Source organism: Panthera uncia (genome assembly GCF_023721935.1).
Source record: "Panthera uncia isolate 11264 chromosome A1 unlocalized genomic scaffold, Puncia_PCG_1.0 HiC_scaffold_17, whole genome shotgun sequence".
Classification (NCBI taxonomy): Eukaryota; Metazoa; Chordata; class Mammalia; order Carnivora; family Felidae; genus Panthera; species Panthera uncia.
Window position 1 is genome coordinate 51,456,280 of NW_026057577.1, and position 20,377 is coordinate 51,476,656.

The following is a 20,377-nucleotide window of genomic DNA, read 5'->3' on the forward strand; positions in this document are numbered from 1 at the left end:
AAAAAGAAAAAGAAAAAGAAAAAGAAAAAGAAAAAGAAAAAGAAAAAGAAAAAGAAAAAGAAAAAGAAAAAGAAAAAGAAAGTAAGTGTTAAATATGGATAACTAGCAAAGAATATTTAATATATGTATAAATGTATATAGGAGTACCTGAAGAATAAAAGCTAAAAATCAACAACAAAATAAAATTCTAAAAAAAATCTCAATGCCTCTAAAAAAAAAGACCAAGTCAGGTACAAAATAAAGAAAATTAATTAGTATAAGATTTTCCCAGAGAAATTTGTGGGAAAAAGTATGAGTCAAGGATTTTGTGATATGGCCTAGCTGACCTTTGAGCAGGAAAACTAAGTTTACAATGTTGAAGAATACTATACTCACTAATCTTTCCAGAGAAATCTACTGAAAATAAGCTTCAACCAACCAAGTATGATCAGGGAAAACTTGGGTTAAAACGAAACAAAACCCAACCGTATCAATTCTAACAGAAAAGTAAACTACAGTTGACCCTTGAACAACTGTGGGGGAGGGAGGCAGTGGGGAAGAGGCAGAGAGAGGGGGACGGGGGAGAGAGGACAGAGGATCTGAAGCAGGCTCTGTGCTGCCAGCAGCGGGTCCAAGGTGGGGTTACAACTGGCGAACTGCGAGATGATGACCTGAGCTGAAGTCAGATGCTCAACTGACTGAGCCACCCAGTTGCCTCAGTTTTTTTTTTTGTTGTTGTTATTTTTTTTTTAAAGCAGGCTCCATACTCAGTATGGAGCTGGAACTCATGACCCCAAAATCAAAAGTTGCATGCTCTACCAAATGAGCCAGCCAGGTACCCCTCTGTGTATAATTTTTGACTCCCCAAAACCTTAACCATTATTAGCCTACTGTTGACCAGAAGCCTTACAAATAATATAAACAGCCCGTTAATATATGCTTGATGTATTATACACCGTATTCTTACAATAAAATAAAGAAAATATTAAAATTCTAAGGAAGAGAAAATACATTTATAATACTGTACTATATTTATGGGGAAAAAAATTCACATATAGGTGGACCTGTACAGCTCAAACCATGGCTGTTCAAGGGTCAATATATATTAAATTGACAAGGTGTAAAACTCATGTGGAAATACAAAGGACCTACAAAAGACAAATCAATTCTGAAAAAGCAAAGCAAAGCTGGAAGATTTACATTATCTTACTTCAACATGTACTGTGAAGCTACTGTAATCAAAAAGTGTGCTATTAAAAATAGATTATTATTAAAGTGTGCTATTAAAAATACAGAAGGAGTACATGCACCCCAATGTTTATAGCAGCACTATCAACAAAAGCCAACCTATGGAGAGAGTCCAAATGTCCACTTACTGATGAATGGATAAAGAAGATGTGGTATATATATACAATGGAGTATCACTCGGCAATTAAAAAGAATGAAATCTTGGGGCGCCTGGATGGCTCAGTCGGCTGAGCGTCCGACTTCGGCTTGGGTCATGATCTCACAGTTTGTGAGTTCCAGCCCCGCATCGGGCTCTGTGCTGACAGCTCAGGGCCTGGAGCCTGCTTCAGATTCTGTGTCTCCCTCTCTCTACCCCTCTTCTGCTTGTACTCTCTCTCTCAAAAATAAAAATAAGTATTAAAAAACATTAAACAAACAACAGATCTCAGCGTTTTGCCAAAGAAAATAGTATACTGACAGCAAATAAACATATGAAATGATGATTAATTGATGGCTCAATTAGTTAAGCATCCTATTTGGCTCAGGTCATGATTTCATGTTTCGTGAGTTTGAGCCCTGAATTGGGCTCTCTGCTGTCAGCATGGAGCCTGCTTCAGATCTTCTGTCCCTACCTCTCTCTACCCCTCCACTGCTTGTGCTCTCTCAAAAATAAACATTTAGGGGCACCTGGGTGGTTCAGCCAGTTAAGTGTCTGGTTTTGGCTCAGGTCATGATCTCACGGTTCCTGGATTCAAGCCCTGAGTTGGGCTCTATGCTGACAGTGTGGAACCTGTTTGCAATTCTTTCTCTCTTCCTCGCTATCTGCCCCTCCCCCACCCTCCATTTCTCTCAGAATAGATAAATTAACAAACCTTAAAAAAAAGATGACCATGGGAATGCAGGTTGGTGCAGCCACTCTGGAAAACAGTATGGAGGTTCCTCAAAAAACTAAAAATAGAACTACCCTACGACCCAGCAATTGCACTACTAGGCATTTCTCCAAGGGATACAGGTGTGCTGTTTCAAAGGGACACATGCACCCCCATGTTTAAAGCAGCACTAGCAACAATAGCCAAAGTATGGAAAGAGCCCAAATGTCCGTTGATGGATGAATGGATAAAGAAGATGTGGTACATATATACGATGGAGTATTACTCGGCAATCAAAAAGAAGGAAATCTTGCCATGTATAACTACATAGATGGAACTGGAGGGTATTATGCTAACTGAAATTAGAGAAAGACAAACATCATATGACTTCACTCATATGAGGACTTTAAGAGACAAAACAGGTGAACATAAGGGAAACAAACATAATATAAAAACAGGGAGGTGGACAAAACATAAGAGACTCATAAATATGGAGAACAAACAGGGTTGCTGGAGGGGTTGTGGGAGGGAGGATGGGCTAAATGGGTAAGGGGCACTAAGGAATCTACTCCTGAAATCACTGTTTCACCATATGCTAACTAATTTGGATGTATATTTTAAAAAATAAAAAATTAAATTAAAAAAAAAAGATGACCATTTCAAAATTAACAAGGATGTGGAAAAAGTGGAACTGTCATACACTGCTAGTCAAAATATAAAATGGTTCAACCACTTTGAAGAAGAGTTTGGCACTTTTTTTTTTTTAAGGTCTGACTGGATTTATTCAATGGGTAGCATCCCATTTAACAAATAGAAGGGTGCTCCCAAGGCAGTTTTTTTTTTTTTTTAAATGCAGGCTCCATACCCAATGTGGGGTTTAAACTCACCACCCAGAGATCAAGAATCGCATGCTCTACCGACGGAGCCAGTCAGGCACCCCCCAAGGCTGCTTCTTAAAAAGTTAAAACACACCTACTCCATGAGTATACTCCAACAGAAATGAAAACTTATGTCCACACAGTCTTCTCCACTAATATTCACAGCAGCTCTATTATTAACCGTCCCCAAATGAAAACAATCAATGGCACAAAAACAGACACATAGACCAATGGAATAGAATAGAAACCCCAGAACTAGACCCACAAAAGTAAGGCCAACTCATCTTTGACAAAGCAGGAAAGAACATCCAATGGAAAAAAGACAGTCTCTTTAACAAATGGTGCTGGGAGAACTGGACAACAACATGCAGAAGGTTGAAACTAGACCACTTTCTCACACCATTCACAAAAATAAACTCAAAATGGATAAAGGACCTGAATGTGAGACGGGAAACCCTAGAGGAGAAAGCAGGAAAAGGCCTCTCTGACCTCAGCCGTAGCAATTTCTTACTCGACACATCCCCAAAGGCAAGGGAATTAAAAGCAAAAATGAACTACTGGGACCTTATGAAGATAAAAAGCTTTTGCACAGCAAAGGAAACAACCAACAAAACTAAAAGGCAACCAACGGAATGGGAAAAGATATTTGCAAATGACATATCGGACAAAGGGCTAGTATCCAAAATCTATAAAGAGCTCACCAAACTACACACCTGAAAAACAAATAATCCAGTTAAGAAATGGGCAGAAAACATGAACAGACACTTCTCTAAAGAAGACATCCGGATGGCCAACAGGCACATGAAAAGATGCTCAATGTCGCTCCTCATCAGGGAAATACAAATCAAAACCACACTCAGATATCACCTCACGCCAGTCAGAGTGGCCAAAATCAACAAATCAGGAGACTATAGATGCTGGAGAGGATGTGGAGAAACGGGAACCCTCTTGCACTGTTGGTGGGAATGCAAATTGGTGCAGCCACTCTGGAAAACAGTGTGGAGGTTCCTCCAAAAATTAAAAATAGACCTACCCTATGACCCAGCAGTAGCACTGCTAGGAATTTGCCCAAGGGATACAGGAGTGCTGATGGAGAGGGGCACTTGTACCCCAATGTTTATAGCAGCACTCTCAACAAAAGCCAAATTATGGAAAGAGCCTAAATGTCTATTAACTGATGAATGGATAAAGAAATTGTGGTTTAAATTTTTTTTTTAACGTTTATTTATTTTTGAGACAGAGAGAGACAGAGCATGAACAGGGGAAGGTCAGAGAGAGAGGGAGACACAGAATCTGAAACGGGCTCCGGGCTCTGAGCTGTCAGCACAGAGCCCGATGCGGGGCTCTAACTCACAGACCGTGAGATCATGACCTGAGCCGAAGTCGGCCGCTTAACCGACTGAGCCACCCAGGCACCCCAAGAAATTGTGGTTTATATACACAATGGAGTACTACGTGGCCATGAGAAAGAATGAAACATGGCCCTTTGTAGCAACATGGACGGAATTGGAGAGTGTTATGCTAAGTGAAATAAGCCATACAGAGAAAGACAGATACCATATGTTTTCACTCTTATGTGAATCCTGAGAAACTTAACAGAAACCCATGGGGGAGGGGAAGGAAAAAAAAAAAAAAAGAGGTTAGAGTGGGAGAGAGCCAAAGCATAAGAGACTCTTAAAAACTGAGAACAAACTGAGGGTTGATGGGGGGTGGGAGGGAGGGGAGGGTGGATGATGGGTATTGAGGAGGGCACCTGTTGGGATGAGCACTGGGTGTTATATGGAAACCAATTTGACAACAAATTTCATATATTGAAAAAAAAAATAAACTCTTCAGCACAAAAAAAACAATCGAAACGTTTATGAACAACTGAATGCTTAAACAAATTCTAGTATAATAATAAAATGGGATACTGCAGCAATAAAAAGGAATGAACAACTAATATGTACAACAAAATGTGTGAAACTGAAAACTATGCTGAGTAAAGGAAGGCAAACAAAAGATTTAATGTTTATAAACTTCTAGAAAATGCATACTAATCGGCGACAGAAAGTGTGATCCAGCAGTGATCAGGGAACAGCAGATGAGAGAAAGGAGAGTAGGATTATAAAGGGGTATAAAGAAATCCAAACCAGCCCACACACTGAGATCATGTGAAGCCCTGAGAGGACAGGAAGAAACAAAACGGCTTTCAATCTCTAGCTGCTCAGTCCTGGGCTACTGTAGCTCCAATGTCTACGTGAATGCAACCACGTGAAAGATCTAAAGGACAAGTGTCCAGCAAGGCCTTCACAAATTCTTGACCCACAGAAACCATGACAGATAATAAAATGATAATTACTATTTCAAGCTACTAAGTTTTGGGGAGTTTGTTAGATAACAAGAGACACCAGAACAAACCATCAGACTGCTTTTATATAGCTGTTTCTTGGTCACCACTAGTATGCCTCATGTTCTCCTGTCTTCTACAATTGTCAACTGCTGAAACTTTTGCTGAGATCTCTTGAGTCATCAGCAAACCCTGCTCTCAATATCTTTAACCTCTTCTCTGAATATTCCCTTTACCTCCTTGCTTTAAAATCTAACTTTCCCCAAAGATGCCTCTTTCCTTGCAGATACCTCAAATGAAATGTCTTCTCCATATCCCTCAAATCATCATACCACAGATGGGGAAGCAATCTTACTTGCTCCTTACACCCACTTCCAGATTTTTCCTCTCTCCTTCCTTCCTAAAAACCCTCAGTTTCAAGAACCCTGTTACTAGACTCCACTGTCTGCTGTTCCTCTTTATGTAATCATCTACAGCCATCTGAGCCACGCTTCCTCACTCCCCTGAGATTTAGCGTTGTCTCCAACGCTACTCCTGCCATTCTTGGTTATTAAAAAACCCACATAGCTGATTATGCCAATACCCTAACCGTCCAGGTCCTTAAACTCCTCCATACTAATGATCTTGTACACCACCCAATCGCAGTTACTAGCTTCTATGGTTAACAATAACCGAACCTTTCCATAAACTCAGTTTGAAGAATCCTACTCTCCTTGGACAGAAGACATGAACAGACATTTCTTGGAAGATGATAGAGGGCCAAAGACACATGAAAAGATGCTCAACATCACTCATCATCAGGCAAATGCAAATCAAAACAATGAGCTATCAACTGACAGGTCATATTAGCTAAAATCAAAAACACAAAAGAAACAACAAGGGTTGGCGAAGATGTAGAAAAAAGGAATCTTCACACACTGCTGGTGGGAATGCAAACTGGATCAGCCTCTATGGAAAACAATATGGAGACTCCTCAAAATATTAAAAACAGAACTACGTCCTCACCTGCCACGAAAATAGAACCATCCTATGATCCAGGAAATTGCATTGCTGGGTATTTACCCAAAGAACACAAAAACACCACCTTGAAGAGATATATACACCCCTATGTTTATTTTAAAAATCAATTTATCTTATAACTGTACTCTTTAATTCCCATCCCTTATATATATATATATATATATATATATATATATATACACACACACACACACACACACACACATATACATCTTCTTTATCCATTCATCTATCAATGGATACTTGGAGTGCTTCCACAGTTGGCCTATTGTAAATAGTGCTGCTATAAACAGGGGTGCATGTATACTTCTGAATTGGTGTTTTTGTATTCTTTTGGTAAGTACTCACTAGTGCCATTGCTAGATCATAAGGTAGTTTTATTTTTAATTTTCTGAGGAACCTCCATCCTGTTTTCCACAATCTGCATTCCCACCAACAGTGCAGGAAGGTTCCTTTTTCTTCACATCCTAACACTTGTTCCTTGTATTTTTTCTTTTAGCCATTATGCCAGGTCAAGTAATATCTCATTTTTTGAAGTAAACCATGTGCCCAATGTGGGTTTTAAACTCATGACCCCAAGATCAAGTCACATGTTCTACCAAATGAGACAACCAGGCACCCCTCATTATGGTTTTGGTTTGCATTTAACTCATGATGAGTGATGCTGAACATTTTTCATGTGTGTTAGCCATCTCTATGTCTTTGGGGAAATGTCTGTGCAGTCTTCTGCCCATTCTTTTTTTTTGGTTTTTAAAAATTTTTTTAAGCTCAACATCCACCAACCTTGGGCCTGAATGGAGGACTCTGAGATCAAGAGTCATGCACTCTACTGACTGAGACAGCCAGGGGCCCCTCTTCTGCCCATTTTTAAATTGGATTATTTGTTTTTTGGGTGTTAAGTTCTATCAGTTCTTCACATATTTTGGATACTAACCCTTTATGGGCTATGTCATTTGCAACTATCTTCTCCCTTTCAGTAGGCTACCTTTTAGTTTTGATAACCATTACCTTTGCTGTGCAGAAACTTTTCATTTTAACGGAGTCCCAGTAGTTTATTTTTGCTTTTATTTCCTTTGTCTCAGGAGACTTATTTAGAAAAATGTTATGACCAATGTCAGAGATTTCACTGCCTGTACCTTCTTCAAGGCTTTTTATGGTTTCAATTATCATATTTAGGTCTTTAATCCATTTTGGGTTTATTTTTGTGTATGGTGAAATAAAGTGGACCAGTTTTGTTCTTTTCCATGCGGCTGTCCAGTTTTCCCAACACCATTTGTTGAGATTTTTTTTTAAGTTCTTTTATTTGAGAGACAGAGAGTATGAGCAGGGTAGGGGCAGAGAGAGAGGGAGAATCTCAAGCAGGCCTTGAGCTGTGCACACAAAGAGCAACATGGGGCTTGAACCCACGAACTGTGAGATTATGACCTGAGTTGAAACGAATTGGACACTTAACCAAATGAGCCACCCAAGCACCCCTAAGAGATTATCTTTCTCCCAATGCATACTCAATCTCGCCTTTGCCAAAGATTAACTGACCATATAATCGTGGGTTTATTTTTGGGTCTTCTGTTCTATTCCACTGATCTATGCATGAATTTTTATGCCAGTACCATACTGTTTTAATTGCTACTTCTTTGTAACCTAACATGAAATCTGGAGTTGTGATACCTTCAGTTTTGTTCTTGCGTTTCAAGATTGCTTTGGCTATTCGACGTTTTGCAGTTCCATACAAATTTTAGGATCGTTTTAGTTCTGTGAAAAATACTGTTAGTATCTTCACAGGGATTTCATTAAATGTGTAGACTGCTTTGGGTAGTACAAACATTTTAACAATATTTGTTCTTACAACCCATAGCATGGAATGTCTTTCCATTTCTTTGTCTTGAATTTGGCTGGCATTTCATTCACCTCTAAGTTTATTGCAGCATTATTTACAATAGCCAAATTACGGAAGCAGCCCAAGTGTCCACTGATACATGAATGCATAAAGATGTGGTATACATACACAATGCAATATTACTCAGCCATCAAAAAGAACAAAATCTTTTCACTTGCAACGATGTGGACGAAGCTAGAGAGTATAACGCTAAATGAAATAGCTCGGAGAAAGACAAATACCATACGATCTCACTTATATACAGAATTAAGGAACAAAGTAAGAAAAGGGAGGACACCTGGCTGGCTTAGTCAGTACAGGATGCAATTCTTGATCTCAGAGTAGTGAGTTCAAGCCCCATACTGGGCTTGGAACCTACTTAAAGTAATATAAATTAAAATAAAATACTTTTTAAAAAAGAAAAAAGAGAGACAAACCAAGAAATAGACTTAACTATCAAAAACAAACTGATGGTTAACAAATGCGAGGGGGCGGGGGGGGGGGGGGCACTGCTGAACTAGGTGAAGGGGATTAAGAGTAAATTTACCATGGTAAGCCCTGAGTAATGTATAGAAATTGTTGAGCCACTATGTTGTACAGCTGAAACTAGTTTAACATTGTATGTCAAGAATACTGGAATTAAGGGGCGCCTGGGTGGCTCGGTCGGTTAAGCGTCCGACTTCAGCTCAGGTCACGATCTCGCGGTCCGTGAGTTTGAGCCCCGCGTCGGGCTCTGTGCTGACAGCTCAGAGCCTGGAGCCTGTTTCAGATTCTGTGTCTCCCTCTCTCTCTGACCCTCCCCCATTCATGCTCTGTCTCTCTCTGTCTCAAAAATAAATAAACGTTAAAAAAAATTAAAAAAAAAAAAAAGAATACTGGAATTAAAATTAAAAAAAAAAAAACTAAAAAAAAAAGAATCCTACTCTCCAACTATCACCTAACCTCTGCAACTTACTTCTTCTATCTGGATGATGACAATCATTCCACTTGACTAGAACAAAACAGTGATCCTCCAAATTTTTAAACTTTTACTATCCTAATGTCCTCCCTTCCTTTCTTAGCCAGCTTAAATTCCATGGTCAATTACTAACATAATTACCTTGTACCCCTCCCTCCCTTATATCCACTTGGTAAAACTACAGCCCTATTATTTTCAACACTTAATTCACTGTGTGCCTGCCCTCACACACCTGAATTCAACTTAGCTGGAGAAAAACACAATCAAGCTGTCTAGTATCTTTTAAACTCAAGACCAAAATCTCAAGTAGACCTGTCATGTTGCCTAACAACACTTCCACTACATTTCCCTAGTCCAATACTCCTCTACTCTCCCCACTTTTCACCTACTTTCTACTTTCTTTCTTCTCAAAACTCCCAACACCTGCCTCCCCTCACTCCTAGTTGATGACCTTATTTCTTTTACTGAGAACAGCCACAATCAAAAGACAGCTTCCACAAATCTGTCCATCCACACAAGTCTGTGCCCATGTAACTGTCACATGAACTGTCAATGTTTCTAACAAAGGCCAAATCCATCTTCTCATATCTACTCTAGAACACTGCTTCGACACTTCTTTTGCCCCTTGTATCATCAAGTTTTCCATCCTTATTCAATCTTTCGCACCAGACCAAAAAGCGTTGAAACAAATTTCTATCATCTAACAAAAAAAAAAAAAAAAAAAAACAACAACAGTTAAGAATCCTGTTTATTTTACCCTCCCCTTCATCTATTGGCCAATTTCTCTACCTTCTATTTACAAAACTTGAAATATTTACTTACAAGTTTTGCCTTGACTTTCTCCTCTCCCCGCTCCAAACTCACTCCAATCAGATTTCACCCAAGGCTGAGCTTCTCATTTCCCTCCCTTATAAACCTATTCCACTTGCAGTCTTCTGACTTCAGTACATCTCAGGAAAAAACAATTTCATCTTTTCATGACTGCAGGTCAATCTTGGAATTATCTTTGATTTTCCTCTCTCAAACCTCCATTATCGAATCCATATGCAAAACCCGTTGCCTCTGATTTCAAATTATACCCGGAAAGCAAATACCTTGCTTTCCATCGCTAACACCTCGATGTAAAACTGGCACATTTCAATAGTCTCCTCCTTGGTTTACCTGCTTCACCCCGGCCTGCCCCCGCACACTCCCCAATCAGAAACAATGGACAAACCAAGGCAAAATCAAGTTGAGGTAGGGAATCAGTTCTAACCCATCAGGGTGCCCAAGCCGCACGAGGAAGGAGCCTGTAGCTAAAACTCCCAAATGAGGAAAGCCATAGAAACCTGTGGAATACCGCCCCGCAGTTAGCGAACCCGACCGGGCCAGCCCAAGCGCGGAAGCCCCTAGCGGGACGCTCGGTGCGAGCCCAGTGAGCCTGTCTGAAGGCGATGCCGTCCAAGATCTCACCTGGCCTGTGCCACGCCGGAACAGCACCGAATCCTCCTGCTCGGGGACACCGCTGCCTCCCCCCATCGCCATGGCGAGCCTACTGCCGGGTACACGGCGTGGGCTCCGTCCCTCTGAAAGTGACAACTTCCGCCGCTGGAGGCTTCTGGGAGCGGAAGAGTACGGTGTCCTGGAGATCGGCCACGAGGCCTGGGAGACTCCTGGTGCTTTCTTTAGGAGTCGACTTGCTCTTTCCTGTGTTCAATTCTTTGGTTTCACATTTTCCTGTGTTGGTAGAGTGATTCCCACCAAGGATTTTTTTTTGTTTTAAACAATATATTTTTTAAACAATAGATTTACATAGAAAATAATGTTCATTGCAAATAACATAGAAAACATGGGTAATACAAAAAAATAAGGGGCGCCTCGTGGCTCAGGGGGTTGAGGGTTTGACTCTTGATTTCCCCTCAGATTATGATCCCAGGGTTTTGGGATCCAGCCCTGTGTTCTGCTCAGTGCTGAGCCTGGAGATTCCTTAAGATTCTCAATCACTCTGCCCCTCTCCCGTACTCCTGCATGTACTGTCTAAAACAAACAAAAATAAGCCCAGATGTAACCAATGATGATGATATCGCCACCATTTAAAAAGTGCTTTACAGAGTTTTTTATTTTATTTTTTTAGAGAGAGCACGTGAGCCAGGGAGAGGGGCAGAGGTAGAGAGAATCTTAAGGCATCTCTATGCTCAGCGCAAGGCCAGACAAGGGGCTCAACCCCAGCACCCTGGGGTCATAACCTCAGCTGAAATCAAGAGTCCCACGCTCCACCTGCTGAGTCACCCAGGCACCTTTGTATTTTATTTTCACGACCCCATAAACGACGGGTTATTATTCCCATTTTAAAGATAAGTAAACTTACTGTGGTACTTGTATACTATAGACTACTACCCAGCAATTAAAAAATAGGAATGAGGATCTCCCGAAATGCTTAGACTTGATTTGGGGGTTGTGAGTTTCAGCCCCACAATGGGTTGTAGAGATTAGTTAAAAAGAAAAATCTTTTAAGAATTAAGTATTGATATATGAGGAAAAGAAAAAAAAAAAAAAAGGAAACAGGCACAGCATTTACACAGCTGCCTGGATTCCAGGTAGCAGAGTTCATTCCTTTAGCTACTTCTCAATTTTAACGTTTGAGTTAATATCCATTCTCCCAAGTCTTCTTTGGTAAATTTTCAAACTTAAAAAAAAAAAAAAAAAGGTCAAAATAAACAAAGGGGACCGCATCAAACTTTCATCCTTTGCACAGTGAAGGAAACCAACAAAAGAAAAGACAACCTACACTGAATGGGTGAAGACATTCTCACATACGATCTGATAAGGGATTAATATCCAAAATCTATAAAGAACTCCTAAAACTCAATGTAACAAAACCAAAACAGCAACCTAATAAAAAAATGTGCAGAGGCCCTGCATAGACATTTTCCCAAAGAACACATACAGATGTCAATAGGTACACGAAAAGATGCTCAGTATCACTAACCCTCAGGAAAATGCAAATCAAAACCACAATGAGCTATTACCTCACAGGTGTCAGAATGGCTATTATCAAAAAGACAAGAGAGAACAAGTGTTACTAAGGATGCAAAGAAAAGAATTCTCGGGGACTATTGGTGGGAACATAAATTGTTGTGGACACTAGATGAGTGGTAAAGATATGTTTACACACATGCACAATGGAATATAGACATAAAAAGAATGAAATCTTTACAACATGGACACACCTAGATGATATCATGCTAAGTGAAATGAGTCAGAGAAAGACAAATTACCATACGACTTCATTTATATGTGGAAACTAAAAAAAAAATGAACATAATAGATTTATAGAGAACTCACAATTGCCACAGGATGGGGGTGGGGGGAGTATGAGGATAGATAAAGTGAAAGGGATAGAGAAGAAAAGTGGGATCAAATGTTGTCTAATGTTTAATGCTATGCTGCGTTTTTTTCCCCGTCTTTACATGGGTCAAGCAGGTCTTTAAATCTTAGTAGGCATTTACCATTTACTTTTCCAGATTATTCATTAATATTTAGGATTGCCAGATGGATTCCACGTATACATGTATTATAATTTTCTTAAAAAATATATCTACCCAAGGAAGTTTGAGGGCTCCCCTTTGGCTTCTATCAATATCAGAAACAGATCTATTTTTTAAAAAGTCACTTAGATTTTTCTCAATCATAAAAATTCTAATAATGGCATTAAAAATTTTTTTTTAACAAATTTTTTTTTACATTTTTATTTATTGAGAGACAGACAGAGCACAGGTGGGGGAGGGGCAGAGAGCAAAGGAGACAGAATCTGAAGCAGGTTCCAGGCTCTGAGCTGTCAGCACATAGTCCAACCGAGGGTGCCTGGGTGGCTCAGACGGTTAAGCGTCTGACTTTGGCTCAGGTCATGATCTCACGGTTTGTGAGTCTGAGCCCCGTGTCAGGCTCTGTGCTGTCAGATTGGAGCCTACTTTGGGTTCTGTGTCTCCTTCTCTTTCTGCCCCTCCCCTGTAAGGGTTAAATTGTAGTGTAGGGCTAATGCTTACCTTGAAAAATAACAGCTTTGTGTTGACACTGAAGGTTAAGAGACAACAGCCTTGCTTTGCTCTGGTAAACTATGCCTCATACCCTTGTAAATTAGGCTTCACCAATTAAGGCAACAAAAGTTCAAAGAAAAGAGCATCAGAGGCAGGGTCAAGGAGATCCACTGGTTGCAACTTAGAGGCAGAAAGTCTAAAGTAAACACCTCATTAGGCAACTGTTTCTAACTCATCTGGAACCTGTTTCTTTGTTCTGTTCCCAGGTGATGATAAAACGATGTGATCGGTTATAAAAACTCTGTCCCCCGGCTGTTCGAGGCCGCACTCTTATCAAGAGTGTTGGTCCCGATTGGTCGCCTTGCCTCTCATTGTAATAAACTTTGTTGTGACTGTCACTGGTGCCCGTAGCATTCTGTTTCAGGAGTCGTGTGGATGCAACATCCCCCACCTGTGCTCTGTCTCTCAAAAATAAAAATGTAAAAAAAATTTTTTTAACGTTTAATTTTGAGAGAGAGAAGCTAAAAAAATTTTTTTTTAACGTTTATTTAATTTTGAGAGAGAGAGAGAGAGAGAGAAGCTCAGAGAGAATGGGATAGAAGGTCCAAAGTGGGCTCTGTGCTGACAACAGGCCAAAGCAGGGCTCAAACTGACCACCTGGAGAGCAATAGTCACATGGTTCCTCTGACTGGGCCAGCCAGGCACCCCCTCACAATGACATTTGATGTAGAAACTTAGACAGAATTTGAAAAGAGGTTTTTGTCTTTATATTTTTTGAGATATAACTTATATCATAAAATTCACCATCTTAAAGCATACACTTTAGTAGTTTTTAGTATATTTGAAAGGTTATATAGCTGCCACCAATTCCAGAACATTTTCATCACCTTAAAAAGCAACATTAGCAGTCACTCTCCATTCTTCCCTCCTTCCAGCTGCTCACCACTACTAATCTACTTTCTGTCTTTATGGATTTACTTGTTCTGGATATTTTATACAAATGCAATCTATGGCCCTTTGTGTCTGGACTTTTTCACTTAGCCTAAGGTTTTCAAGGAAAAATTAGCATTTTAATACATTTAGAATGGCAGGTTCTTTGTTGAAAAAAGTATTTTTACTTACCAGGATCCTCAACAAAAATGAACCTATGGCATTTTTGTTCTCAAAGAAAAGATGATGTTCTTTTATTCCTGATGGTGACATCCATAATTGAATTACTCTATTTTACAAAGTTATTTCATATGATAGACAAAGCACTCAAAGCACTGTGTGGTGAACTTCCAAAGGAAAACCATTTCACCCAATTTGAAGGCACTTATTTAAACATTAAATTTAACATCAGGAACTGGAACAGTCTTTGTGTATATGGAATTTCAATACCAAAATCCTACCTTCCATGACTCTTGGAAATTGCCCTTGAGCAAATAAAGAAATCAAATGATTAGTGACCAGGCTTCCAATTTGATTTTCCAATTTGAATTTCAAATGGGATAGTGCATAAACAAATGACAAGGCCAAAGCCAATTAGTTCTTTAGCATTACATTAACAGGGTCTAGGGGCAGGAGATCATAGATGGGTCTGTGATTTTAGCACAAAATGGCTCATTTAACTGTTAAAGCAGCAGAACGTTAAAAATTACAAATGATGTTTTGGAAGAATATTTGAATGATGTAATGGACAAATGGTAGTGTAATTCATAGAGGGATAGATAGAATTGGCCATCCAGTATGTAAAGGTTTGAGTCCCCACCCTCATATCATATATCAAAATACATTCTGGGTGATTTTTATAAACTTGGGATGGGGGAGATCTTAAGATAGAAACAAGAAACCATGCAAGTACTGAAAACCTGAATACCTTTTGGGAGTCACATGGGTAATGTAAATGAGTTAAGGAGGAATAAGCAAAAGGTGTTGTGGGTACTGTCATCAGTAAAGCGGAGCCTGTACCTCCCCACCTCCCACTCACTCGACTCAATCCCTGCCCAAAGGTATTCAAGTTCACATTAAAAAGTTTTGACAAATGGGGTGCCTGGGTGGCTCAGTTAGTTATGTGTCTGATTTTGACTCAGGCCATGATCTCTCAGTTCATCAGTTCGAGCCCCACATTGGGCTGTCTGCTGTGAGCGTGGGACCCACTTCACATCCTCTGCCCTCCTCTCTCTCTGCCCCTCCCCTGCTTGTGCTGTCTCTCAAAAATAAACATTAAAAAAAATTTTTTTTAAGTTTTAACATGTCAGCCGGGATAAGTCTGCTGTCAGTCTGCACCCTTACTTATAAAGAAACTACACTTACGGTAATGTAATTACAAGCAAAATAAAATGAAACTACAAACAATAGTGTGGAAAATATTTGTAACCTATTAAAAAAAACTGTAGGAAAACAGACAAGAACAAACTATTCCTTGAAGAAAAAAAAATGGCCAATAAATATGAAAATAAGCCTCAGCTCTGCGCTCAGCTGGCCTGATTTCACATCCCTAACCTGCCACTTACTAGCTGGATAACCTTGGTGGCGATTCCTTAATTAAAATCTCAATTTCTTTGCATAAAGCAGAGAAAATATGAATAGATCAGAAGAGAAAATCCAAATGCCCAATAAACATGGTAAAACATTCAACCTCTGCAGTCCAGAAATTACAGGGGCACCTGGGTGGCTCAGTCCATTGAGTGTCTGACTTTGGCTCGGGTCATGATCTTGCAGTTCGTGCATTGGAGCCCCGTGTTGGGCTCTGTGCTGACAGCTCAGAGCCTGGAGCCTGCTTCAGAATCTGTATCTCCCTCTCTCTCTGCCCCTTCCCTGCTCACACTCTCTCAAAAATAAACATGAAAAAAAATTACCAACTAAGATACCACTTTTCCCACTCAGGATGGCAATATTAGAGATTAATATTTGATGTTATCAAGGGCATGGGAAATGGAGCTATTCTCTTGTGGGAAATATCTGCTTAAAATTGCAAATGCATGGAATATACCTTTGTACTAGGAATCCTACCTTTAAGAATCCATTCTTATAGGAATAAAAGAACTATTACATAGTTAAGTATGACTACATTACAGAATTGTTTTTAGTGGCAGAAGCTTACAAACATCCTCAATTTCCATGAGTAAGGAAATTACTTGATAAATTACTATACCAAGGGTAGATTTATAGGGACTGACCTGTAGGCATAGCTTAAAAAAAAAAAAAAAATCAAGTTACAGCTAAGTTTTCCACTTTTGTTTAAAAAAAAAAAAATTCCCTGTAGTGGGTTGAATGGTGGCCCCCAAAATGATATGTCCACCAGATACAGCTATTGTGATTTGACCTTATTTGGAAAAGGGTTTTGCTAATGTAACTAAGGAACTCAAGATAAGATCATCCCAAATTAGAGTGGGCCCTAAACCTAGTGACAGGCATCCTTGTAATAAACAAGAAGAAACCTGAGAAAAGAAGGTTGTGTGAAGAGAGACATAGGAGTTATTAGGAGTTATGGTGCCACAAGCAAACCAATGCCCAGAGCTACTAGATACTGGAAGAGGCAAAGATTTTCCCCTCAAATCTTCAGAGGGCTTATGGTCCTGCTGATACCTTGTTTTTAGACTTCTGGCCTGTAGAACTGTGAGAGAATAAATTTCTATTGTTATAAGCCACCAAGTTTGTGGTAATTTGTTATAGCAACCCTAGTAAATCCTCAATATCCGTTAGTTATGGTTATGTTTATGAATGCTTAAGCGAGCATTGAGGAAAACTAGACCACAGTTTTATGTATCTTATGTCCCAGCAAATTTCATTCTTAATATATAAGTAGAAGTCATGACCACGAAAATATAAATAAAAAATGTTTATGACAGAATCATTCTTAAAAACTTCAAACTAAGAGCAAACGAAATGCCCATGAAAAGTAGAGTGGATAACTAAGTTATGGTGTATTTATGTAACAATACTACACGGTTCCATGTTTAAGATGGAACTACTGATACATAAAAGACAAAGCATTCTCAAAGACATAATGTTGAACAAATGAAGTCCAAATCCCATGCGTGCATTCCACATATGTGAAATTCAAAAACATGCAAAATGAATCTATAGTGATTGTCACAAAGCAGCCTGCTAGAAATGTCCATGTACCTCATTCTTGGTACAGTCTATGTAAAAGCCAATAAAAATAATATACTTACGATGTTCTTTAATACCATTTCACTGGGATAAATGCCCAGGATTGCACTTACGGGACTATACACTAAGGGTATATTTAGTTTCTTATGTTACTCATTTATGGCTAAAGTTCTTTCAGTCTTTTTGTTACATTTTCCCAAATTTTTAATCATGAGCAGGCGTTGAATTTTGGGGGGTTGAAAGCTGGTGGAGGTAACAGTGTATGCCCTTCATCATTTCTCACACTTCAGACATTTCCTTCTCACTTTCACCATTAACCATATCATGTATCTGTATTTTTTAATTTTAATCTTAGCCTTGCAACAAGATTAGTGGACTCTACAAGTCTGCCCAGAGTCTCTTCCCTCCTTTCTGGCAACAGAACCCCACATTTGCTAGGGGGACCACCTGTTCCTCACTGGATGAAGTCTTGGTTATACCATCATCTTAGGCACCTACCCTCCCCTTGCTGAGGGGTAGGCATGTAACCTAAACAAGTTCATTTGGAGGAATCTGAATGGCATTATGACTGAAAATAATTGCCCAAATTTCAATCCGATAGCAGCGTTGTGGGGAAAAAAGCTTCTCATGGTACCTGGAGCTATCCCCACTGTTGACTTTTCCCAAGGCTTCCGTCTTCAACTTTTCCTTGGACTCTGGAGTCTGTCATCCACTTAAATATTCGTTGTGGTTATTTGTAATTAATGATTCTGTTTGCAACTAGAAATTTCTTTTTTTTTTTTTTTGTTTTTTATTTATTTTGGGGACAGAGAGAGACAGAGCATGAATGGGGCAGAGAGAGAGGGAGACACAGAATCGGAAACAGGCTCCAGGCTCCGAGCCATCAGCCCAGAGCCTGACGCGGGGCTCGAACTCACGGACCGCGAGATCGTGACCTGGCTGAAGTCGGACGCTTAACCGACTGCGCCACCCAGGCGCCCCGCAACTAGAAATTTCAATTTACCATCAAATCACAGATCTGATGTGCTTCTAGGTCTTCAAGCATACCAATACATAACTCTATGTTAAGTGTCTATTCATAAGCCACCCTAACAGTCATCTTTAGTAAAATATCTTGAATACCTCCTACCCGCCCCCCCAAATTCCAAGTCCTTGACAAAATCCTTCATCATGCAATATAGGTCTATAAAAACAAAGTATTCAATAGGATTTTGTCTTGATTACAGCCAGGTTGGTAGACTATTTCTTGGAAACTAAAAAACTGTAAAAAACCTTTTTTCAGTAATACTGAAGGAAATGTTCCTGCATGGATGCACCAGCAAGCAAAGTCATGTCCAACTGATAAAGTAGCATGAGTAGGATGTGGTATGGAAAATATTTCTATAAAAGCTCTATTAATCAAAATCAAATTTTAACATTTCAATTTTCCTGGGCAAATAGCCTAACAGCAGGCTACTCTGAACTTTTTCATGCGTGTTAGTTAATTTAGTGGTAAAACGTTTTTGTTTTTAAGAAGCAAAGTTCTAAGGAAAAGCCTGTATGAAGTGTTAAACTTTGCTGTAATTTATGGGAAATTCTAATGGAAAATTATGATTGACAAGTCCATAAAAATAATTCAATTTTTCAATTCAATTCTCATGTTTTTTTTTCTTTTTTTTAAATAGGTCCTCATCACCAAAGGCAAATAGGAGTTTACCTCAACAAGTTGACATGCTCTGTGCTTAGGTTGTATCATTGCTAGTACCCGACACAGATGGTAAGACGTACCAATCTCATTATCTAAACCGCCAAAGTCAATTTTATATTAGGTTTCCACGTGAGGGATATTTTCCATTCCGTAGCTTCATGAGGTATGATTGACAGTATATTTAAGGTATACAATATGATTTGACATACACATATTGTCCGAGGACATGCTTGTTTAAGGTCAATAGTTTTCAAATAGCTTATAGGCTCAAAGCTAACAGCAGGACACATGCCTTGAATAGAAAGGAGCTCTTTTCATAAAGGCACAACTTGAAAATACATCAAGATTCTCACTTTATCCAAGTGAGTAGACTCTTCCCATCTATGAAAACATGCAGAAAAAGAACAAAATATACTTTTTAAAAAGTGAGAAAACTAAGGTCAGTAATCAGTATTTCCTGCAAGCTTTACTTTTCAAAAGCACCTATAGTGTGTTAAGTGGGTAACAATTTCTTACACACACAACTAACAGAAAAGGCATTCAAAAGGGGTCAAGTAGCTGATGAAACTGACCTGTTATCACCTTGGGCAGGAGTGGCTGCTACCTCTTACATTTCAGCAGGACTTAGGAAGGTTGCTAACAACAATCCAGTACCTCCTATTAAGGATGATGCAAGACAGTAACTTTAACGCCTAGAAGAGTGTTCCGTGGTCTTCGGAATTTAAGTTACATTTTAAAGTTGGCACTACTTTGTCTAAATTTTATCTTGCTTTAGCAACATACCAAAAGAATTATCTAAAGTGAATATATAAGTTTACTTCACTGACTGGATGCAATTATTCATCTATATTTTTCCTTACTCTCTTCTTATTCAGGTATTAAGGGAAATACCTTGACCAGTTACCCTCTTAAGCTGGAGCCTGCTTTGGAATCTGTGTCTCCCTCTCTTTCTGCTCCTCCCCAGCTTGTGCTCTTGTCTCTCTTGATCTCGGAAATAAACATGAAGAAAAAAGTTTAGCTATTTAACTTACCCTGCTTAAATATACTACAACCAAAGAAACTAAAGTGTCAATACATTAGAGCAATTAAACTTCATTTCTTCCTGTCACGGAACTTTTGTCGGCTTTGAGGAAACACAGTCATGTTCAAGTAAAAAATGAAACCCTTTATCTTAACAATGAATTCATTCAAGTAAATGCCATCAAATAATTGAGATTCAGTTTTGAAATCTTAATGATTACAACATAGAAATCTTCCTTATCCTAATATTCATGTTCTTTTACAAATTGTACTTTTCCCTAGATTTGTAAGGATTAACTGATTAAAAAAATTTTACATTTTAATATTTTTTATTTTTGAGAGACAGAGAGAGAGACAGAGCACAAGTGGGGAAGGGGCAGAGAGAGAGAGAGAGGGAGACACAGAATCTGAAGCAGGCTC

General features: G+C 39.2%; 2 protein-coding genes across 3 annotated transcripts in view; one reads left to right on the forward strand and one right to left on the reverse strand.

Annotated features, from left to right (window-relative positions):
- Nucleotides 1-10,716, reverse strand: part of SMN2 (survival of motor neuron 2, centromeric) — a 41,191-nt gene extending 30,475 nt beyond the window's left edge. Inside the window, exon 1 of one of the 2 annotated variants that reach the window (XM_049649594.1) lies at nt 10,589-10,716. In XM_049649594.1, coding sequence (XP_049505551.1) covers nt 10,589-10,660 — 72 coding nt within the window. In that variant the 5' untranslated portion in view covers nt 10,661-10,716. The remainder of the gene's footprint in view (nt 1-10,588) is intronic. The other variant, XM_049649593.1, reaches the window with a different exon arrangement.
- Nucleotides 1-20,111, forward strand: part of LOC125935709 (general transcription factor IIH subunit 2) — a 134,295-nt gene extending 114,184 nt beyond the window's left edge. Inside the window, exon 29 of the mRNA XM_049649571.1 lies at nt 18,915-20,111. Within this exon, the coding sequence (XP_049505528.1) occupies nt 18,915-18,991 (77 nt within the window). The 3' untranslated portion in view covers nt 18,992-20,111. The remainder of the gene's footprint in view (nt 1-18,914) is intronic.
- Nucleotides 20,112-20,377: the final 266 nt, after the last annotated feature.